Source organism: Vespa crabro, chromosome 19 (genome assembly GCF_910589235.1).
Source record: "Vespa crabro chromosome 19, iyVesCrab1.2, whole genome shotgun sequence".
Classification (NCBI taxonomy): Eukaryota; Metazoa; Arthropoda; class Insecta; order Hymenoptera; family Vespidae; genus Vespa; species Vespa crabro.
In genome coordinates, this window is record NC_060973.1 from 4140001 (window position 1) to 4164472 (window position 24472).

The window sequence follows — 24472 nt, forward strand, 5'->3', positions numbered from 1 at the left end:
AGAGAGAAAGAGAGAGAGAGAGAGAGAGAGAGAGAGAGAGAGAGAGAGAGAGAGAGTGAGAGAGATAATAATTAATCGAGTTCGTTGATCGACATTCAAAGTCCTTCAAGCTATTTCAGTCTGACGTTACAGAGACGTTGCTGCGTTTCTTTGCGGTCAAGCTCGTTATCGTATTCGACCTTCCACGCTCTCGATCCTTTCCGTTATAGACGATTCACTCTGACGTTTCTTTTGAGTCACTACATACCATCACAACTGATAGGCTTTTCCATTCCTTTCAATTTAGTCTTCTTCGTCTTCTTTCGTTATCGTCGTGTAGAAAAAGAACTCCGACGTTCGAGTTGACGTCCGAGTTGAAACGCGTTGGTGCTAAAACGTTTTGTGTGTGCTTCGTCGAGTTAATGAAAGATATGGTTTGCTATTGGTTCGTGAAATTGCTTGTTTAATACTAATTGTTTAAAAAGGATTCACATTGTTCGTTATTTCCGATATATTATTTAATAGTGCAAGAAGAATTGTGCGATTAATCGTTGAATAATCATTAGTTAACATTTGGAAGGATCAAAAAAAGATTCGCTTTTGAACATTAATGATATAATTGTATTCAAGTATTCTTCAAGTTATATTTCCTATAGGATCTTCATGGAGGATGTTGCGTCGAGCACGTGGCCCGCAAGTTTTACGCTTGGCATACAAAGACCATCGTAAAAGCGTAGCCTGAGCAGCGGCAGCTGCTGCGTATGACTATAAATGGAACGTTAAGAAGGGACATCGATGCGTGTTATGTTCAACGAAGGAAAAAGTAATCTGCGAGTAAAATCGTCGACGATTTAATTATCAAGACGACGAAATTTTATAATCCGATCGATTGACCTTGTTAATATTATTAAAGAAAAAGAGAAAGGGAGAGAAAGAGACACAAATACATACACCCACACACGCAGAGATACAGACATATGCGCGCGTGCTCGCGTATACAGATCAGAATAAACAAGGTGCGAAGAGGCTATAAAATGGGGTTGTTGAAATGGCAGAGGGACATTTTGAAAATCTTTGCTTCGACGCATGCGTCGAGCCCCAGTCCGACGTCTGATGGAGCACGATGAGATTGAAGAAGGAGAAGAGGAGGTGAAGGTGCTAGAGAAAGCTTCGGAAATTGAAGAGACACGGATTTGTGATGTTTCTACGAATGAATCGATACAAATAGGACGAAATTGGATATCATCGTGACGTTTAAATCAAACGTGTTAGATCGAATTAATTGTTTCGAATATCATTTATCCGGGACATTATTTTTCTATAATACAAGAGTAACAGCAAGGAAATTAGGTTGATAAAAGATGCCTGGAGAAAATCGTGAGGATCAGATCAATCCTTCTTCGCTAGGTCTACCAGATGATACTCGTCAAGGATCATTAAGTTCATCGCCACGTCGATCAAGCAATACTATGATTCCTTTGCCACGTTCAACGAAATTCGTGTCATCGACCAATACACTGAATCCAAAGACTGTAAAGACTAAGAGAAATCGTTTGAGATTGATCATGGAAAACAAGGAAGCTTTTGATGCTATAGAGAAGGAAGATCAAGAGGATAGATCTTATGACGATCGTTTTAGAAGAACTTCGACGATTTTACGATACTCCAAAGTCACACGGGATACTTATCGGACTAGCGATTGCAAGGTGATTGTCCTTATAATGACGAACGACATGTCCGTGATGTTTACGTAACATCCTTCTTGGATTGCAGAAATCATTCTTTAGTGGAAAGATAATCGTGTGCCTTTTGTGTTAGATTACGAAAACGATCTATTAAATCGATGGATTAATTATTCTCGTAAATGAAGGATTATATATATATATATATATATATATATATATATATATATATATATTCTTGAAATATATCAGAAAGTATCTTCTTGGCACGAGGAATAATTTTCGATCGATTATACGGTCTGAAGAAGCTAAAAGAGGCTTATACCTGGGCCAATGCTTATTAATTTGTGAGTACATTGCCCGTAAACACAGAGATGCAACAATTCCAGGCTTACTTTCGCCTTTCTCGCATCACCGATTGGTATGCTCTGTTATTTTGTCCTCTTTTTCTTTTTCTTCTTCATTTTACTCACAGAAAAGTCTCCCTCAATAGCTACGTCAAACGACCAGACTATTTTTAATAGCTCTCCTTTTTTTCTATCTTCACGAACGTTCGAAGACGAGTAAAACTCGTTGATACATTATTATGACGTAGGATTCAATAAATTTCTCTATTGGATTTCTTAACATTTCAATGTAATACTTCAATATTATGCGACTTGAAGAGAATGAATGAATTTGCAAATAGAAACGTAAATCCATTTCATGTGACAGTCATATTTCTTAATATTTATAAGTTTTGATGTGTTTCTCATTGGCCTAGATTCAACTTGTTAAAGTTGTTGAAAATGTTACTATTCAAGATATGTAAACATATATTGTGCTGTAACGAATGTTGATTATATAGATTATAATTTCGTAATTATTATCGTCATTTAATGACGATAATAATGTCGTATAAAATCAAACGTAAAATGTTGAAATATCATTTTGTGCAAGAACTATCGTTCAAAGTACATACGTAGTAATATACCTACGGATATCTACGCAACGTAACACCTGTAGATGGTAAATCCAAGGTCAAGCGCCACATTTAAACTCTCATTTCAATCTCCCGCCAACTCCAATTGACCACTTAACAACTGCGCGTTGAATGGTAGCTCACGGAAATTGGACTTTTTCTCGATTCTTCTCTAGCATGTTCAGTAAATAGAAAGTAAATCGCTCTATTTCATGCAATTTTCTCCCTTTGAGAAAGTTCTTATAATTCTGAAGTGAAGGAAAAAAAAAAAAAGAAATAAAATGTAGAACAAAGTTGTGATTTATCCTGCGAGTTTTGACGGTCGACGAGATCGTCTGATTGATCGTTCCAATTGATTTTTCGTTGTTAGAATATTTCTCATAATTGCTGAACAATTTCACGGCATTTCTATCAATTAATACGTCATGAAGAGTGATGAGTGATAAGGGTTTGTCAAATAACAGACAATTTTCTATGATTTTAATTAATTGTTATTATATCATATGATTGAATTTTTTATGAGGTTTGTTAAAAACTAATACAACGTGAAAGTTATAGTATACTATTACTTAATATAATTATAATACGATCTATAATTATATTATACCACGTATATTCTATTATACTAATTATAAATATATAAGTATGCGAATTGAAAGTTAAATGACATTATAGATGATTGAAAATAATTTATCTATAAGAATATGGGAAAATCTAGGAAATTAAAGTCAATTAAGATATCATTAATAAATAAGAAAGAATTTCTGCGTGAAAGATTAGAAGATAAATTAATAATTCTATAATGAATATTTGCTTGCCTTTAGGAGGACGTCGAGGTGATAGCATCTAAAAAAACTTGGGGTTTGTTCCCGGAGGAAAATCAAGAAGGAAGTGGAGGTGGTGGAGGTGTTATAAGAGTAGGAGAAAGAGGAGGATTGATAGGGGATCCTCATCGCTCGTACGAGAGATTCGAATTGGAAGACTGCGTTGGTAGTAGCGGTTTAGGTAGCAGCAGTAGTAGCAGCAGTAGTAGCAACAATTTGGCTAGCAGCAGATATAATCAGCAAAGTGTTAGGCGCCCCATTCGTATTTTTGAACGTGGCAGTACGGCCCTGGTTTACCCCGTGGTCGTCGCGGCGCACGAGCCGGAGACAAGCTGCTCGAGACGTCCAGCCGCTTTAGCGGTGCCGGCAGTGCCGGTGGTGGCGGCACCCACGACGACCACCACCACCACCACCACGGCTGCCACGACGGCTACAACAGCGGCAGCGGCAGCGGCCGTACGATCAGTAGCCGCTGCCAAGAACTTGCTCATTGATGCTACTGATGCTGATCTACGTGGATCTACTTACCTATCATCAAGTTTTATCAAGGATACTAAGAAAGAGGATGCCATGGAACCTGAGATCAAAGAAGAAGACGAACGGAGATCGTCCGCCTCCAGTCCTGAGGTAAATTTGTCTCTTTATTTTATTTTTATCCTTTTTTTTTCTTCCTATTTCTTTGTACAAACACCCGTCTTTTTCTCTATCGTCTTTTTCTTTCAGGCTTCTTTTGAGATTAAAATCGTGTGATAAATCGTGTGATAAAAATGTGTGTGTGTGTGTGTATGTGTGTGTGTCTATATTCAAGGGATAATTCTTCTTATTTTCATATGTATCTATGCATATGTGCATGTGGATGTGTATGTGTGTGTGTATGCGGATGTCCGTGATCATCTTCGATTTGCTCTTAGATGATTTTTTTTTTCTTTTTTTAAGTATTGATACATTTTTTGCAAATTCATTTTCATGGTCGTTTCATGAAGGAGCCTGGAAAATGAGAGAGAGAGAGAGAGAGAGAAAGAGAGAGAAAGAAAGAGAGGGTGCTGTCGAGCTGCGCCTCGTGGCGCACGTACATTCCGTATATACACGTTCACTAACGTAGCACGTATTGATTTTACTCGAGCTCTCGCTATTTCTCTCTCGCTCTTGGGCTCTTGGTCTGTCTTCCTTGTCTACTCTCTTTTCCCTCCCCCGTGTCTCTCCCTCACATATACACAAGCATGCATTTCCCTTCGGCGTATTCCTCTTCTTTCCTCTCTTTTCGTACATGGGCTGCCTTTAAGTTATTCTCCACTCTTACATTCGACTCATCCTCTTCTTTGGATGCACTTTGGAGAAATGAATGTGAGTGAGTCATACGGTATGCATTTAAAAAAAAAAAAAAAAAAAAAAAAGACAAAAAAAATAAGAAAAGAAACGAGAAATTAAAAGAAAATTATACAGAGAAATAATAAAAACAAGTAAATGACAATTGGTATTATTATTATTTTTCTTTTCTTTTTTTTACTCCCCTCTTGACGTCATAAAAAAGATATTCTCGACATATCTAAGAAAGAAACTGCATCGTATAATATTTAAATGTCATTGCGTTTATATGCGTGCATATCTGTGTATTATTGCAGTTTTATGTGAGACGAAACAAATGTTACAACGAGGATGGCAGTAGCGAGGAAGAAAACAAGCCAGGTAGTTCTTTACAAAGTCATGGATTATTGCCCTCTTCCTACAGTGGAACTTGGCCCATTCGAAGAGATTTATGGGCGACCCAACAAATGGGATTTTCCAATCAACAAAGTACATCGAGCTCTACTCATAACGTAAGTTTTTGTATGACAGTAATCCTAATATATATATATATATATATTTTTTTTTTTTGTATATACATATAAATATAAATCAAAGAGATTGTTAAATGACGACGTTATTATTGCAGGACGTGGCAAGCGTTATGAGTTTCTCTTCGAATTCTGGTACAATGCTCGGTACTTCGACGGAAATGCAAGGTCATCGTAGATTGGGGGCTAAGGTAGACGTCGTCTATAATTTGTTGAGCATGCTAGGAAGTTCCGAAGGTCGAGAGGACATGAGCTCAACTTTATTATCCATGAGCACTTCTATCGACAGCTGTCTCGTCATGAGACAATCAGGTTGTCTACCTTTACTCGTTCAATTGATTCACGCTCCTGGACAAGATCCAGAAACGAGAGAAAGGGCGTCTCGTGCATTGCACAATGTTGTACACGCTAAGAGCGACGAGAGAGCTGGACGTCGGGAGGCCCGAGTTCTCAGGTTTCTCGAACAATTACGAGATTATTGTCAATCGTTGAGAACGTCATTGGAATCGGGACAGGCACCGGATCTTGAGAAACATCCAGGAGCAACGATAGCGGGCCTGATGAAATTATCATTCGACGAGGCACATCGTCATGCGATGTGCCAACTCGGTGGCCTTCATGCTGTTGCCGAATTAATAGAGATGGATCATTTGGCTCATGGTAGCGAATGCGACGATCAAAATTGTATAACTTTGAGAAGATATGCGGGCATGGCATTGACGAATTTAACGTTCGGCGACGGCAATAACAAGGCTCTTTTATGTTCATTTCGAGAATTTATGAAAGCATTGGTCTCGCAATTACGAAGTCCCAGCGATGATCTCAGGCAAGTAACGGCAAGTGTATTGCGAAATTTATCATGGCGAGCCGATAGTAGTAGCAAGCAAACGTTGAGAGAAGTAGGTGCTGTTACGGGATTAATGAAAGCCGCAATGGAGGGTAGAAAAGAGTCTACCCTAAAGTCGATATTATCGGCACTTTGGAATTTATCTGCTCATTGTAGCACGAACAAAGTGGATATATGCGCCGTTGACGGAGCACTTGCTTTTCTCGTTGATATGTTGAGTTACAATGCCCCGTCGAAAACTTTGGCCATTGTTGAAAATGCCGGTGGTATATTGAGAAATGTTTCCTGTCACGTCGCAGTTAGAGAAGATTACAGAGCAATCGTACGAGAAAGGGGTTGCTTGCAGGTACTTTTGCAACAATTACGATCGCCTAGTCTCACGGTTGTTAGTAATGCATGCGGAGCCCTTTGGAATCTCTCAGCTAGATGTCCACAAGATCAACGTCTCCTTTGGTCCTTGGGTGCGGTACCCATGTTACGTAGTCTCGTACATTCGAAACACAAAATGATATCGATGGGTTCCAGTGCTGCGTTAAAAAATTTACTCAATGCCAGACCTGGATGTAGCAATATCGTTCAATTAGATTCAACCGCGCGTGGACTTGGATTACCAACTTTACCTTTTCTCGCGGCTCGACGACAACGTGCTCTTGAACAAGAGATTGATCAGAATTTAGCCGAAACTTGTGACAATATAGAACCCAGTACTTCACCAACGAATAAAGATGATAAATTCACGTTCAAGGTCGATCACAGTTTCCTCTCTGTTAATAACCGCGGATTACGTTCTTATCAATTGTACAATCAATCGAGTACGTCTGGGACTAATAAATGCAATGGAGTTTCTAGAAGCGAAAGTAGAGAATCCATGAGATCGGTAACTAGTACACATTCGGATACGATGTTCGAAAGGGTTCATCGGCATGTCCTAAATGGAATGTCACCGACCGAGACACAAGGTAAACAGTCCTTGTCGTTGCACGCAGCGACAGGATTCGACAATGGAATACAAATGGATAATCCAAAAGCGACTTCGTCTGAAAAGAAATACACGTTGCGTTACAAAAATGCTATACCAGAAAATCTCAGACCTAATGATATTGGATTCGGTAACGTTAGTGAATTACGTTCGACCACTTCTACTATATCATGGTCATCAGTGCCTGATCAAGAAGCTGTTTGCTCGCAAACTTTATTACATTCTTCTGTCGAAGACAATGCTTCGTTACTCAATCAAAGTATGTCATCTACTTCTAAATTTAACAGTCAATCCAGCGTCTTGGATGAAACAGACGTAACTGTTTGTAAGAATTCTGAATATAGATCCGATATTCCAAAATCTAAATCTGATATCTCCTCGCAACTATCTTACGTACCTGATAATTTTTCGAGTAATCAATGCGAGGATTACGATCGCATATACACGGACAATTCGTTGTTACATCAATGCGATCCTCTTAATTCTATTCAAAATGCGATCTCACCAACGTTGAGTCATAATTCTGAAGAATCTCTGTTTCGAAATTATGCTGAAACTGATCTTGATCAACCGACGGATTACAGTATAAGATATGCCGAACAAACTGTAGAGGATGACGAGAAACAACATGCCGCTTATTATGTGACTACCGAACAAGGTCTTATTCAAGAGGACACGATTAAAATGTATTGTACGGAAGGCACACCACGTGGGATTTCATTGAATTCGTCTCGGGCCGCTTCGTCTTCCGATTTACAAGAAGATAGTAAAATAAAAAGTTTATCGAGAAAATTGCTAGAACCTAATAAATTAAATGACATCGAGCACAACGAGAAAGCTTCATCTTTAATGAATATCGAGAAAGCCAATAATCGTTTTACTAATCAAGATAAAAAGCAAGATTTCGATATTGCGAGCAAATTTATAGAGAAAAAATGGCAGGAATCAGTACCAGGTAGTTGTCAATATAATAAAGATAATTCTACGAAAGTAAATTCAACCGAAGTTAAAACAGGTAAGTAAACTCGATGATGAAACGTTTGTGTGCATCAGACTTTAATACCTTGTTTGATTCTTATCGACGTTATCTCGTTTATACATACATACATACATTATATATATATATATATTGTTTTTTTTTTTTATTTTTTTATTTTTCTTTTTTTTTTTTTTTTGTTTTTTATAGATAAGCATGAGATACCAATTAATCAAAGTATCGCATTTGATACTGAATCTAAATCCTCGAAAGAATTATTTTTGAACAAAGGTACGTCTTACGTGGGAAATATAGATCAAGCCAGTGACGTTGATGAAGATGATGAAGATCTACTTGCTGCTTGTATCAACATTGGAATGCAAAACAATAGGTAGTAAATACATTAATTGGTTATATCTCATTATTTCTCTTAACCAATTATACAAAGATCTTTATAATTTGATTTAATTATTTCTTTTTTCTTTTTTTTTTTTTATTATCGCAGACATAGGCATTCCTTTATAGGTAATAGTTTTGAGAAACTTCCAAGAGCAGAGAGTAATTTAATGAGATATCAAACGAGCATTGCGTTGGATCAAGTAGAATCTAATGATTCTATTGGTTCTGCTACTGATTCTTTTAATCCAATACAACCAGAACCTACTGGAAAAGCACTGCCTACAAATACTTTGAGAGAACATTCATCAGTTTTGTTGGATACGACGAAATCGTTCAAGGACGATTTATTGATAACCAAAGAAGATCAAACGGAATTGGCGGAGGTATGTAATCTATCTTAAACAGAAAGAATAACGTCATATGAGACAAGATTAGTTTTTCTTTTTTTTTTTTTTCTTTTTCTTTTCTATGCTATTTATTTACTTTATTATTTTAGGAATTAAGCGACAAAGAAAAATCAATGGCATCTCAAAATATCCAGAAACATTCTTCGAACAGTAACATTAGTGAAATTAGCGTAACGGATCACGATAATTTCTCTATCCGTACTATACCATCGACAATAGATATAACTCTTAGTAGTAAAGAAACAAGTACGTCTAATATCGAATATTCTTTGCAAGATAAATTGGAGTTTTCGAACGAGCATTGCAAAACTTTCAAGATAGATCTTTGCTCTGGCAATGATCTTAAAGTAACAGAATCTACGAAATGGAAAGAGAAATTATTAAAGGAGACAGAAATTGTAGAGAATATATGCGAGACAAGAATGAAAAGTACAGATTCTGAAAGCAGTAATTCCATTGATTCTGTAGAACAATCGGAACATGCATTGTTAGAATTATGCATACAGACAGGACTTCCTAATGCGAGTGAAAATATTGCGGGAAAACGTAGTACCATAATCAAGCATCAGAAATTAAACGATGAATTTTACACTCATTTAAAAGCTTCCTTCAAAGATAATGAGATTGATGATAATATAACGAAGGATGACGTTGGCGAGAAGGAGACATATGTCATTGATAAAACGACAAAACGTGTGGAAGAAGATGTTTATAGACGTCAACGTGATCCCGATGCCATGATCGCATCGTTAGATCGGCTTACAGCTACTTTGGTACAACAAACCGAGGCAATACGAGAAAGAGATTCAAATACGATGAAACAAAGTATATTAAGTGATACATGGAACGAAGATTCTCCCAATGAAGTTTCTTTTCCAAGTATCAGCATCAGTGCTCCTATAGTACCATCGTTCAAAAGTGACGTCCCTGATGGTCAAACTACAATCATGTCGGATATCGCAGAAGGCGAAGACGATGAGCACGTAAATATGACAGATTCTAAAATTATTCAACAGGAAGCGATTAAATTGGCAGAAGCTGTTGATGCCGAGGTAAATAAACAAAATGAAATGGAAACGACGAGTATGACATCTATCGATCTCGATGCTATTAAACCACCATCTTCGATGGGAAGTTTGTTATCTTTGACCGCAAGTTACGCTGGACCTACGGACAATACAGAAAGTTATGTCAATAGGGACAGATGTTATTCCACGTCCCTTCCGCCTGTTCAAACTAAGAATCAATCGGGCGTTGATTCGCGAAATTGTCGCAAGAAATCTTTGCCTCTTGGTGTTGTAGCTAAAAGAGCATTGAATCAAGGACAAAGTCACACGGGTAGTTTAGAAAATTTACTCAACGATTGTGTACACTCACATTTGGAAAATGTTAAGCCACCATCTGTAATGGATGAATTGTTCGATGTCGGAGACATGGAAAACAGTATGTTAAGCGTAGCGAGTATTACTTCGGAAGTGGCAGATAATAAGGATCACGATTCGCATTCTTTATCAGGGAGTGATCCAGTATTTGATTTACTTAAGCCGGTAGCTAATGTTTTGTCGATTACTTGCATGCGATATGCCGAAGGTATGCAATCGAGCGGTAACAACAGTCTCAGTGAATATTTGGAAAACATTAATCCTCCATCTCTTTTCAATGAAGTGAATGAAATGGATCAATCGACGATGGAAGGAAACACGGATACCCTTTGTAACGATACGCTATGCATAGATACAGAATTACGCACAGAGGAGGTGCCACCTACTTTGGTAGAAGCTATCGACGAAGGGGAAAATGATACTGACGAAGGAGTTACTACTATTTCTTCGGAATATTGCGTCAGTAGCTCTGCGGAGTCGACTCCGAAAAAGAGATCGAATAAAAATCATTTAACACCTAAACAAAAGAGAAACTTAGCTAAGGAGAGATACAAAACTTATACGATTGCCGCTGAATTCGTCAAGAAGGAGGAAGAGAGACGTAAACAGGAAGGTAAACCGGTTGAGACGCCAAATAAAATAACACAAGGCAAGTGTTCTCCTTTTTCCAAATTAACACCCAAGCAACGTAGACAAGAGGATAGGGCACGTTTTCAAACTCAAGTACTTGAAAATCCGTTTCCAATTATCAATGCAATTGTAAGTAACAAAGAAGAGATTGATCAAACCTGTCAACAAAAGGATCCAGAAGTTGTAGATCCAGCAACTGCTAGTAAATCTTCCATTCCTACGCTTACGAAATTGCCGATGCCTAGGGCATTGAGAAAGAAACGTGCCGAAAATCAAGAAAATAAAGAAAGATATCGCACAAGAACGTTAAATGATTCGGAGTGTATGCAAAAGGTTGATGATAGTGACATAGACCCAACGGCAAATACTTTGGAAAAGGAAGGCACGGATAACGTCCACAATATCGCGTTAGAAGAAATTAATAATATGTTGGAGCATAATGCTACTATAGTATTAAATACCTTGAATGAATCTAGTAAAGCTCATGCCGTCTCTCTCGGAGATGATGTTTTATTGGATCAAGAAACTTTAAGTTTAGTATCGAACGAATCCGGATCGGAACAAAGTCTAAGATTATGTTTTGTTAATGGAGTTTCCAAAAGATTAATGGACACGTATACCAATCAAGCCGATATTTCGCAAAGATATGATCACAATGTTCAAGAAGAAAAGGATAAATCGGACGTAGAACGTGCACCGGAAGAAAATGATCCTATAGAATCTGGGAGCGATAATGGATCTAATTGCACGGAGGAACAATGTCAGGTAATTAAACGTCCACGTATAATTAAGCCAGGAATGGGTAGTAGTAGAGATGTTAGTGCAGATTCAAATACTACGGACAAGTCGGAACCAGGAAGTCCAAAAGCTATTCGCGGAAGGAGAAAAGCGTTATATTCGAATCCAATTACACGTAAACCAACTCCACAGTCATCTCCATTGAAACATCCAACTCCTATTAGTGCTATTCCTATTGGACGTAGTAACACTTCTCCTATTGTTAGAACAACCAGGGCCATTGCTCTTAGACAAAGTAATAGTCCAGGTGTAACACCTCCTACAACAACAAAAGAACCAACTTTAAAAACAAATACTAGTCCAAAGATATCCTCTGCCATTGCTAATTACGAAAATAAAATAAAAAATGCTAATGCCGCGAGTAAAAGGACATCGTTACCGAACAAAGGATCTTCGTTAACATTTACCAGATCCAACAAACGTCATAGTACGCCTGCATGCTCGTCGAGTAGCCAAAATGAATCTAAAGTCGAAGTACCAACAAAACAATTAGAACGTCAGGGAACATTCACTAAGGATGAACCAGAAGTGGAAAATGCACCGACGGTATTTTCACCTGCTTCGCCTATAAAGACAAAAATTGCCAAGCCAATAAAGGGAACGACGAAAATTCATCCAGCCGTTGGGAAATCTAAAATTTCTGTGAGATCTCATCAAACGTATCAGACGAAGGGTGTTAAAGCAAATGGCATAGAAAAACCGCAAGTATCGAAGATCATGCCGACATTAGGAATTCCTAAAAGCGGTACTAAAGTAACTGGAACGAGTAAAGGCTTGACCAATAATCAAAGTACATTGCAAAATGATAATGGAAAAGTTTTTCGTAAAATAGGACCCTTGGGTCAGAGATCTAACAGCAATTCTAGCATCATATCCGACACATCGAGTGGCGTACAAAATCGTAGATTGGCGAAGGAAGCGACGAGTAAAATTGCTAGTCTATGGAAAAAGGTAGAAGAAAATAAAAGTAAACAATTGTCCGATAAATCGGATGGGAAAAAATGGATTACACCTGGTAGCGGTACGGCAGAGATAGACGGACAAATTATTTCGAGTAAACCACCCGCATTTAGATTGTTCCGTAGTTCTACGTTCGAAGGGGTTCCTCAAGATGACAGTCATAAGGTGTCCATGCAAAAGTCAAGATCTAAACAGCCATTGATAACAAACGTTCAAACCAATGGAGTAAAGTATAGAAATTCGTGCGATTTGAGCGGTATGAACGCAAATGAGGCACCATGTAAGATACCTGTTAAATCATCTAATCCTGTTACATCAAAGAAGGACAACATCGTGCAAGGAGATAATACCGTTATTTTACGACGTCAACAGGGAAGCGATGCTGGAAATGAAATTGACAGTATAAAGCGTATGTCACGCCTTGGCTCATTTATAACAGTAGACTCACCTAATTCGGACATTGCACAAATACCAATCATGTCCGGGAATGGACGTGTACCGGCATCAGCTATCGTACCACCCTTTAATTACAATCCAAAAGCAGACATTCCTTCGCACATAGTTAAGGGTAAATCGGATGATTCTGAAGGAAAATTTGAAATAACTGATAGTCAAACGGACATAGTCACGGCCTCTTCGAGAATAACGACGGTATAGAAAAACATCATTTTGAGTTTTGTAGCAGTAATTTTTATTGTTGCAAACCTAGTCATTATAAAAGTTGCTCCATTTATTTCGCAATCATGTTGCTTTAATATTTTAAGTATTTCGATTTATTCTTTCGAGTTATTATCTGGATAATTCGTGTGGTCGTAATCAATGTATTTATATTTTGATACGTTTCTCAATATATACATATGCATATATATATATGCATATATATATATATATATATATATATATATATATATGCATATATATATATATAGATTTATCGTTATATTGTTTTACTATTTTCAAGATCATATGATGATTCGTTTTTTATATGTAAAAAAAAATGGTGAGAGAGAAAGAGAGAGAAAGAGAGAGAGGAAGAGAAGTATAGTAGCAGGAAATTCCACAATCCATTCCTGTTCATGTTCTGTGTGTGTTGTATATAATATAATATGACATAATTCCATCAATACAAGTCAGTATAAAATTATATAGCGTCTATATTAGTAATTACGCGGGATTATTTATTCCATTTTGTATATATTAAATGTGATTAAGAACTGTAGAAAAAAGTTAGCAATGTATGTTATACAATAACACTGGTGATACGCTACTGTACATCTTTAATTAGTGAAAACGAAGAGAAAAGTTAGATCTGTATTTTGTTTCCATCATAGTTAATATGTACTCATTTCGATGAGCGCATCGTCTAATTACTTTTGAAGACTGATAGTGACATGGAATATATTTGGGCAAAACTTGATGTGTTTTCAACATGCAAGAAAATTATAGTAAATTAGTCGTACAGTTTATATATATATATATATATATATATATATATATATATATATGTATATATATATATATGTATATGTATATATATATGAATTTAGTGGTCTACATAATGCTAAGATGAAATTATTTGTGAGAAGACAAAATTTTATAAATAATACACCCTAAGTTTCTAGTCTACTTCTATATAAATTTACAGTCAATACAGCTTCTATTTTGATCATATGTCTTATTAGATAAATTAATTCATATTTAAATATGTCTACCAAATCAAGTTATATCATCCTTTTTAAAAGTATATATAAATATATATATATATATATATATATATATATATATATATATACACATATATACATATATATAATTAGTATTAAAATATGCACAGAGATCTATTTCATATGAATTCATGATATTTGAATATAATTTATTGTTTGTTTTTTTTTTCCATTGATATCATTTTCTGATCATATTATTTCTATTAATATAACTACATTCTATATTGTGTCATCGTTCCTTCTTTTGCGAATCTGCAGTTCCATTAGAAGAAAAATGTTTGGCGTAATATGGAAAGTTTCATTTTGCTTTTTTTTTTTTTGTTCCCTTATTAAATGGCATTTATAAGTATTAAGCCCTGTTCCAGTTCAGGTTAATTAAATTTAACCATTCCAACTCGGATAATCGGGGTTTTTTTTATTTTTTTCTTAAAATAAATTTTCTCTCTGCATTTTGCATATTTTTCATGATCATTGTGTAATAAGTCTCTTTATTCTTCTTAGGCAATAAGTAACATTTATTTCTGTTATATTATATTTTACATTTGGCAGGTATCTAAGTATAATTTGTATACTATTAAGTGCTGCATAATAAAATTTCTAGCTACTATTTCATGTTTTTCATTATAAATATTTACTATTGGATATAATAATAAAAAAAAAAAAAAATTCTTCAAATTCCTATCTCATAAAAAACATCAATTCGTAAAAGAAAAAAAGAAAACATGTAATAGATAAAATTTTTTTTTATTTTCATATATATATATACATATATATATATATATAATTTAAATATGTTATATGGGACAATTATAAAGATTAATTGATTTATCTTCTGATACTGATGCAATAATGTTGTTCTTTTGTGGATTATACTTTACTGCCCATACCTGTTAAAAATAATAAGGTATGATTGTCGTTCGATTAAATCTATACTTTATACATAAAAACAGTTTACTTGTAATTATAAAGAATGCTACGGTACGCGAATGTATTTTGCAGGTATATACATATTAGTGATAGTTAAGTATATAAATATCTTTTTAGATAATGAATAATATTTCTAATTATTTATGTAATACATATACCTGATCATTATGTTCATTAAATGTATGCAGACATTGACGTTGTGCTAATTCCCAAACTTTGACTGTGTGATCCGAACTGCTAGATACAAATCTTTGTCCATTAGGTGCAAATGCTACTCCAAGTACCCAAGAAGCATGGCCTGACATGGTTCCTGCTAGATTGGCATCTTTTCTAAAATAAATATAAGAGAAAAATATAATTTAAAATTTGTAGAAAAGCACATAATAAGTATTAATATAGCACAAAGTCTATAATGATTATCGTTAATTCTTAAATTTAGTATTTTTTAATTTATTTGGAAACTGACACATCATATAGTTTCATGTGTCCGTCATCCGATGCGGTCAACAGTAATTGAGAGTCAGGAGAAAAACATAAGGATCTGATAGGCATTGCATGACCTAAAAAATAACTTTAATATATCTTTCTATAAGAGAGAGAGAGAGAGAGAGAGAGAGAGAGAGAGAGAGAGAGAGAGAGAGAGAGAGAGAGAGAGAGCGTAGGATTAATACAAATGTTAGTTTTTACTTTCTTAAATGTACCTTCCAATGTGCGGAGAACTTTACCATAAGTAACATCAAAGATATTAATAATACCATCTATTGCACCGCTAGCAATATATTTACCATCAGGACTCTAGAAATAAGAAATAATATAAACTTGCTCTGTAATCAATGTAATAGTTCCTATATACACACAAATAATTTATTTTAAAGTACGTACATAAGCGACGCTCAGTGTGAATTTTCCACCTCTTGTATCTAATGTTTGCTCTTGTTTTCCGCTTTCTGTTCCATATAGATGTATTTTACCAGCATGACTCCCAGATACAACAAATATATCATTAGGAGAAAATACTACTGTCCAAATATCAACCGGACCTACTTCTATACTAGAAATCTTTTCACCAGATTCCAAATCCCATATCTTTAAGCTTGAATCAAGTGAACTTGATGCACATTCTACAAATATGATTATTAATCATTATCCTGATATTGTATTACAAAGAATAAAACATTTTTTTTTTGTCATTTAATTATAACATACTTAAACCATCCGAACTCACAGCCACTGACACAACTCCAAGGGAATGACCGGTTAATTTATGTTTCAATTGTAAAGTACCATCTTTATGTTCCCAAACTTTGACGGCATCATCCACAGATCCTGTGACTACGTATTCGACTGTGTCTTCATCGTTCGATTGCATAGAATCTCTGTTAAAATAAATTCAATATCATTTTGATAAGGTGATAACATTCAACATGTATGTTATCAATTAAAGAATATTACCGTGAATCTTCATTATCAGGATTTACTTCTTTCTTCTTTTTAGGACATCCCCAAGCACAGGTCCAAATACTGTCCTCGTGTGCATTTTCAGTTTTATTAATTAATGAATACTAAAATAATATATATATAATATATATATACACACATACAAACACTCATCATAATATTCTTTAGTTTATATTTCAAATTTGATTCAAAAATTAATCACAAAAATATTCTCACCATTTTCTTGTAAACTTATTTATCTATGTTGTCAAATACTCTTTTAGAGGTTATGCTTGATTATATTTCATGAATATAGACCAAGTATAAGAAAAATATATCATAAAAGTATTACGTCTTGAATCACTCAACTTTATAATTGATAATTGAAAAGTATCGATTTTTATTTTATAAAAAATGTCCTTCAAAAATTGAAACAATACAATAACGCGATAGCAATTAGAAAATACGAGTTAATATTTTTAAAGATATTGAAGGTAGAAGAATATTTTCAAATTATTGAAAATAATATAATTACAATATATACTACAATAAATATCAACGGTAATGGGAATACACTTTTTATAATAATATTTATTAAAAATATAATATCCGTATTGAAATTTTTATTCGTAAATTTGGCAAGAACAAAATGCCCCTTTTGGGTCTTTTTATATGTACGATTCTGAAAGTATCTTAATATTTTACCGACATCTATCAGTAAAAATGATAAATTAAATTTTACCAACAATATATTTTTTTAATGAAAATATGTCCTTTAAAAAATTATATTACCAACAGAAAAATCTTCTTTGTCGCTAGATGGCGAGTCAATAGCGTATATCGAAGAATCTAATCTAACGGATTCCTTCTTACTCGGTTTAAACATTTTGAACGTAGCCATCTTGAGAATTTGCGCGCGAAGAAAAATTTTGTCGAAGTTTATTGTACTATCTAAATTCCTTTTTCTAAATCGTATCGTCAATTTTATCAAGCATCCAACGAATTTATCATCTTAGAGAAAGATAATAAGGTATAAAACAATGAACGATATCGCAAGTAAATAATATTTTTTTTTTCTCACGAATATTTAACGCAATGAACATTAACCCTTTCGCTGCGGAGTGCTCAGAAAAGAATTGCTCTCTCCGCAGCAGGCGCGATAGTAGATACGCGTGGATAACACGATACGCGAGTCGTTCCTAATACTTTACGTGCGTATTAATTCGTCGGTTGACCAATATTCATTTATTGATAATTTTTTTACTCTTGACATTAACATCGACAGAGCAAAAAATCGATACATTTCGGTCACTGTTGTATTTTTCCAAGCCATCAATCGCGAATGACTGCGTATAATTTTCGTGGTATAATAATTATTGGTTTCTCTCACAATATATTCAAGGATACTTTCGGAAAAGAAAATTTGAAAAATTTCTAATATTGACGATTTATCATTAATATTTGATTTAATTCCTGATAGAGTTTCATCAAAATCAAAAACTTTCGGAACTAAATTTTATGCGCTCCAAAAAGAAATTGCCGTGGATCGATGTCAAGTAATTCGTCAATATTTTCGGAATAAGATTCCGAGCTACTTGATAATATGGGTCTCCTGTAATATGAGTTTTGCTTTTTACCTTTGTATCCAATTTCTCCGAAAATTGCAGAAATGTCAGAATCCGATGATTCTTCTATATCATCGCAGATCATATTTTCTCTGTTTGTCTATGATAGGGACACAATTTATGGATAAAATTATTTGATTATATGAAAAAAATCTCTGCACAAGAAGCTTATGGAGTTAACGCGTCGAAGATAAACGAATTAATGGCCATTATTTTGCAGTTATTAATAGGAAAAAAAAAATGCAAAATAAATGCACGACGCCTATAGGCGCTATTCGCTCAGGAGAAGCATCTATAGTTGAGCGCCTAAAGGCGCTGTTCGCTCAGGGAAAGCGTCTATAGTTGAGCCGCCTAAAGGCGCTGTTCGCAACGAAAGGATTAAACAATTTTCGATGGAATTACACACGTAGAATAGTTACTAAATATATTATTTGTATGTTTTTAGAATCCAATTGGAATGCTGATTCAGTGTCTAAGAGAGTTCAATCATCGTCCGCCACAAAAGTAAGTAAAAAAAGATAAATCAAATATTAATCTTGTCGTTATGTATATTTCTTTCTAATAGGTTATGCCTTTCCATATCATTCATATATACATATATATATATATATATATATAATCGTATTTATCATAATGAAGTAAGAATTTCGAAATAGTAATCTCAACGATTTTAGGTTACGTCATATTATAATCGAAAGATTCGAAGGTTTCTCTCTCTCTCTTTCTCTCTCTTTTTCTCATCGTTTATCTATCTCTTTCTAATAACGAAGCAACAGGTTCAGTTTCACTTTTTATCTACGGCCGCAAACAAAGAAAGAGAAATTTATGAATGGAAAATGGTGTAAAGAGCAAAGGCGCACTGAATTCTCGTTAGATTCAAATCGTCTGAGTTGTTCGATGCATTCGAGTCAAATCAAAAGCTCTCTTAAGTTATTTCAATACGTCTATCCATCCATCCATCCATCCATCCATCCATCCATCCATCCATCCATCGTATCTATCCATCCATCGCGCGCATACACAGCGGTACCGAGTGAACAGGATGTGGTGCACCACAAAACTTTATTGCTCGTTAAATTGTAACTTACGTTTGACGCCTTGACGTATATAATCAGTATTCTGTTCGTTTCCGCGACATTTTTTTTCTATGTTCCTTTCTAATTTTTATTAGCTCTATTATTTTTGATATTTTTATTATTCTTTCTTTCATTTTTTTTTTTTTTTTCATTTCTTCCCCAATCACCGTTTCACTTTTCATCCCTCTTTTTCCTCGATTATAATCTTGTATATTTATGACGTAGATTAGCAACGCCTCCCTTATCCAGCTCTTCTCTCCTTATCTTCTTGGGTATACGAGAATTTTTGATAAAAAAAAAAAAAAAAAAAAAAAAGAAATGGAGAAAAAAAAAAAAGAAATATAAAATAAAATAAAATCGATATTTGTCAGGTTATGATCATTCGGTGGATTATGAGTAACACGTTGATTAAAAGAAAAAAAGGACAAAAATGAGACAGAGAGAAAGAGAGAGAGGGAGAGAAAGAAAGAAAAAAAAATAAATCGTAGACCTATAGTTTAATTTATTTTTATTCATTCTTATTACATCTTCTTGAAGGAAAGAAAAGAGAAGATGAACGGAACAAACGAACAATCGAATGAAGTAAAAGAAGAAAAACAAGGAATGTTCTTTTTATTTATATAATTTCTATCGAACTTCGTCGATAGAAAAGAAGAAAAAGGCATGGGGGTTGGAGGGGGAACATCGATAAGCGTTTGCGAAAATCGTTGATAAGAATAGGAACGAAAAGAGAAATATTTCTTCCATTTTTTTTTTTTTTTTTTTTTTTTTTTTTTACGAAGACCTATACGTTCGAATATTTTTGTTTGTTTTTTGTTTTCTTTCCATTTTTAATTTGTGAAAGACGTTACGGCCAATAATACTTAGTCCCTCCGTGATGTTTTACTCACGAATCGAGTGGAAGAAAGAAGATCGTGAAAATTCGTATTGGTGTAAATAGGTGCTTTCTTTGTGGTTATTGTTAGAATTTCCTCGATAAGTCGCTTCTTCTCTCGTTGGTACTCGGAATGGGATTTTTGCAATGTGGAATGCTACAACTTCCTTCGAACGGGCGTCATCGACCTAACAGCAAAAGAATAAGAATGCCAAGCCTAGGATATGCTCCTGCATGGTAAACAGACGCATTCACAGAAATCTCCACTTCCTTTCGCGCGCTAACACTCTCTTTCTCGCTCCTTCTCTCTCTCTCTCTCTCTTTCACTCTCTCTCTCTCCCTCTCTCCCTCTCTCTCTCTCTCTTTCTTTCTCTCTCTCTCTCTTTTTCCGTCTGTCTATCCTTCTTTCGTGGCTTAAGTGGCTTAAACTTAAGCAAAGAAGAGGTAATACTTCTTATCTATTTTCTTTTATCTCCATTTCTTACTGCAGCTGCCCATGCGTTGCTTCTTACTTTTGGCCTCTATTCTAATTCACAAGCTCGGTGATTTTCTTTCTTTTTTTCCTTTTTCCTTTTGTTCCTTTTCTGTTTTTCTTTTTCTTTTCTCTCCTTCTTCTTTTATTTTTACTTTAAATCCCTTTTCCTTTAAGTCTTTATTAATGGATAATAAATATCAACTTTCTCTTTTTATCTTTCTATATCTTCGATAGAACTTTCATAGCTCTGATCTATTTATTTATTTATTTATGTATTATCTTCTTATTCGTTCTATATTTCTATACGATAATTTAATTAATTTTTCAACCCTATATTTTGTACATTCGTTTGCTCTAATTCTCTTATTGAAATTAAATAAAATCTAAACGATCGATCGAATCAGAAATTTTGATTTGTACTTCGGTATTGGACGTTTCCATTTGAAGGGGAGGGGAAAAAAAAGAGAAAAAATACAAAATATAAAAAAAAAAAGAAGAAAAAGAAAAAGAAAAAACAAAAAGAAAAACATATCTTTTCTCGTTTTCTTCGTCGAGATTTTCTCCGGAAATGAAATTTTTGTCGAGCAACAACGCGTGCTTCCTAAGTCCAACGTTTCGTTTTAATTTAAGCAAGGGGTAACTACGAAAATTAGTTGGATATCGCGATATTGGGCTAACGTTGCTTCCTTCCTTCCTTCCTACCTTCCCTGCTTTCTTTCATCCTTCCTCTCTTCCCTTTCTTTCATTCTTTTTTTTTTCTTCTTTCTTTCTTTTTTCCTTTCTTTCTTTCTTTCTTTCTTCCTTTAGCTCCTCTCGAATTATCTTAAGGAAATCGGCCGAACCGCTCGCTGCGGTTCTTCTGCATCCTGCGAAGAAAATTACTTTCGTTGGAATTTCGACGACCACACAGGGGAGAGGGCTCGCTCTAACGGATGGAAATCCCTTCGAGAGGGTCTTCGAATTCTCTCTCTCTCTCTGTCTCTCTCTCCTTCGACAAAAAAAAAACAAAAAAAAAAAAAAAGAAAAGAATGTAAGATTATAATGTCTATGAAAAATTAACAAGTACGATTTTGTGTATCATGAGAAAGAACCTATCTCTCTCTCTCTCTCTCTCTCTCTCTCTCTCTCTCTCTCTCTCTCTCTCTCTCTCTCTCTCTCTCTCTCTCTCTTTTTCTATTTTAACTTTGCGTTTAGATGTAAGTTTAAAGGAAAGAAAGATGGCGAAAAATTGACGATAGACATAAATAGCAAACGATAATAAGAAACGAAATAGAAATTTTCTATAAAAATCATTATTTATCGTACGAGTATAATTTTGTATGTTGTAATACAAAAATATATGCAAAAGATAATTCTCTTTTTCATATTATTTAATAATTTCGTGTCGATTTAATGCAAAAAGAAACGAGAAAAGAAAGAAGATGGCGGGACGATAGACTTGCTATTAATAGAAATAAACGAGCAAACGAACAAAAGAAAATAGAATATAGAAGAAAATAGAATATTTTCATAAAAAAAAGAAAAAGAAAACCAAATTCATCAATTTCGTAAAAATATCTTCATTTTATTAATGACTTTTAATTATTTTTCGTGTCGACGTAAGTAAAAAAACGAGAATTGTTTTCGATCGAGGAAAGAAATATGGCGGATGATGGTATATGTAAGTAATAGGTATGTAATAAAAGGGCGATAAATGTTCGTAAAACTTGTTAGAAGTTTGCGAGGATATTGCGGCCTTGTAGTTTCTCTTTCTCTCTTTCTCTTTTCTCTCTCTCTCTCTCTATCTATCTATCTATCTCTATCTTCTTGTCGGCACGTAGAAAAGAAAGAATTCATCCTGTGTAGACACTTTGAACGCTGTTAGCTCTATAGGCTGTATGGTCTAGCATAGAACAAGGAAGGTTCCAAGAATTCGTTTCTTTTTCTACAGTCGACAAACAGCAGAGAGACAGGAGCGTCATAAAACGGTTCCAGTTCCCACGGGACCATACTCTCTCGCGCCAAGGTTGTTTAGTTCTGGTACTGAAAGAACGGCTTCCTTAGATCCTTAGATGCTGCTGGAAGAAAAGGAAGGTAATACTCTCGAGATGTAAGGAAGGGGAAAGCGAGAAAGAGAATACAGAACTTCTCTCTCTCTCTCTCTCTCTCTCTCTCTCTCTCTCTCTCTCTCTTTTCTCTTTTTGTTTTTGTTTTTGTTTTCGCTTTTTTTTTGGTACATTAATTTTCAACCACCTTTGTCTTTGTTCTGAGCTTCAATTAATTTTTCTCTGGTATCTTGTCGTGTCTTTAATTGTATTAATATATATAAAAGAAAGGATTTAGATCTGTTGAAAGAGAATATGCTTTTATTTCTTAGATTTCGCAGTTGTTGTTGTTGTCGTTGTTATTGTTATATTTTTTGATTATGGATTTATGATTAATGGATCGAAGTATCCTTTTCATTTAATTATATATCACGTATAAATGTAATAAGTTTGATAATTAATTCGTACGATGAACTACGTTGAACTATACGAAAAGATAATGAATATAAAGTATTATAACTCATTTATAAACTCATGTATAAAAGAAAAGCTTCAGGTTTAGTTTGAAACATATAAAAAGTTGCAATAACTCGTTATATTATGAAATATTTAGTTTTTCTTTTTTTTTTCTTTCTCTCTCTCTCTCTCTTTTCAATACCTTAGTGAACATCATTATTAAATTAAAAAGAAAAGTTGTCTTTCGTTATTCAGGATCAACTGATCGTATATTCATCGATTATTGTCGTTAATTAATTAATTAATTTTTTATTTATATATTTATTTTTTCTTCTTTTCTCTTCTTCTTTTTCTTCTTCTTCTTTTCTTCGACGTCGTAAACATTAAAATATTATTGCTTAGAAAATATCTTCGATATTAGCTGAGTCTGGGTGAGTAAGAGTCGAAATATTATTATATATTCATATTGAAAAAGTAAAAGAAATGGAAAAATTCCTTTCTCTGGTTATTTCAATTTCCTTATAGTATTGCTACTAGGTAGTAAATAGTTAAGTACCGTAATACTTAATTTTCTTTTTTGTTATGTCAAGAAAATGGCAAAGGGCAATGAGATTATTTATCATATTACTTTTCTTGCCTAAGGAAGTCCGAACCATTGCACATAAATCCAACCCATTGTCCCTTAGGAGAATTGCAAAGAGAAGAAATAAGCTCCTATAGTTTTTAAACGAGTAGAATATTCTCTTATTCTAGGGAGAGACATTCGTTTCTTCGGTTTCGTTTCAAGACAACTAGAGAGACGACCCAGAGGCGACTAGTTTTCAATTTTTCGGGTTTCTTTTCTTTTCTTCTCTTTTCTTTTCTTTTCTTTCCTTTCCTTTTCTTTTCTTTTCTCTTTCTATTTCTTTTTCTTCAAAAAGTGCCTGTCAAAAGTACGTAGGCAATCTTTAAATGTAAATCATTCCTTTTCGTGAGTCTTTCAAGGCCTTGCAGTTACGCATGTTTATTTTACAATGCAGCATTTTTCGTACTTGGCAATGATTTTTTTCTTCTTCTTCTTTTTTTTTTTTTTTTTTTTGTTATTATAATCTGAAAGACAGAAATAAGAAAAAAAAAGAAAATAAAATGACATTGGCCTAAGTAGTCATGAAAAATTACTTATTTACTTTAGGCCAGTTTAAAAAACTTTACCACA

At 34.4% G+C, this 24472-nt stretch overlaps 2 protein-coding genes across 5 annotated transcripts in view; one reads left to right on the forward strand and one right to left on the reverse strand.

Annotated features, from left to right (window-relative positions):
* LOC124430908 overlaps positions 1–14990 on the forward strand; it is a 31438-nt gene extending 16448 nt beyond the window's left edge. For 2 of the 3 annotated variants that reach the window (XM_046978138.1, XM_046978140.1), the window contains 6 exons: positions 3447–4073; positions 5069–5263; positions 5380–8122; positions 8294–8474; positions 8589–8865; positions 8979–14990. In XM_046978138.1, coding sequence (XP_046834094.1) covers positions 3447–4073; positions 5069–5263; positions 5380–8122; positions 8294–8474; positions 8589–8865; positions 8979–13316 — 8361 coding nt within the window. In that variant the 3' untranslated portion in view covers positions 13317–14990. Of the gene's footprint in view, position 1; positions 425–635; positions 1686–3446; positions 4074–5068; positions 5264–5379; positions 8123–8293; positions 8475–8588; positions 8866–8978 lie in introns of those variants that run through there. The other variant, XM_046978139.1, reaches the window with a different exon arrangement.
* A 118-nt stretch (positions 14991–15108) lies between these two features.
* On the reverse strand, positions 15109–17422 carry LOC124430909 (WD repeat-containing protein 61). Of its 2 annotated transcripts, none has more exons than XM_046978142.1 (8): positions 16985–17422; positions 16763–16831; positions 16517–16686; positions 16193–16431; positions 16012–16105; positions 15777–15870; positions 15469–15640; positions 15109–15270 (listed from the first exon to the last, which is right to left on the reverse strand). In XM_046978142.1, exons 3-8 carry the CDS (start codon positions 16677–16679, stop codon positions 15178–15180), a joined length of 855 nt encoding a protein of 284 aa, XP_046834098.1. In that variant the 5' UTR covers positions 16680–16686; positions 16763–16831; positions 16985–17422; the 3' UTR covers positions 15109–15177. The 2 variants fall into 2 exon arrangements, with proteins under 2 accessions (XP_046834098.1, XP_046834097.1); XM_046978141.1 differs by having other exon boundaries at positions 16763–16872.
* Positions 17423–24472: the final 7050 nt, after the last annotated feature.

Excerpts from the sequence above, each read along its gene's own strand:
- LOC124430909 (XM_046978141.1), bottom strand. Across the intron at positions 15,871-16,011 it reads AGTTCTCCGCACATTGGAAG|GTCATGCAATGCCTATCAGA; the intron begins GTACATTTAAGA and ends GTTATTTTTTAG. Across the intron at positions 15,271-15,468 it reads TTAATGAACATAATGATCAG|GTATGGGCAGTAAAGTATAA; the intron begins GTATATGTATTA and ends TATTTTTAACAG.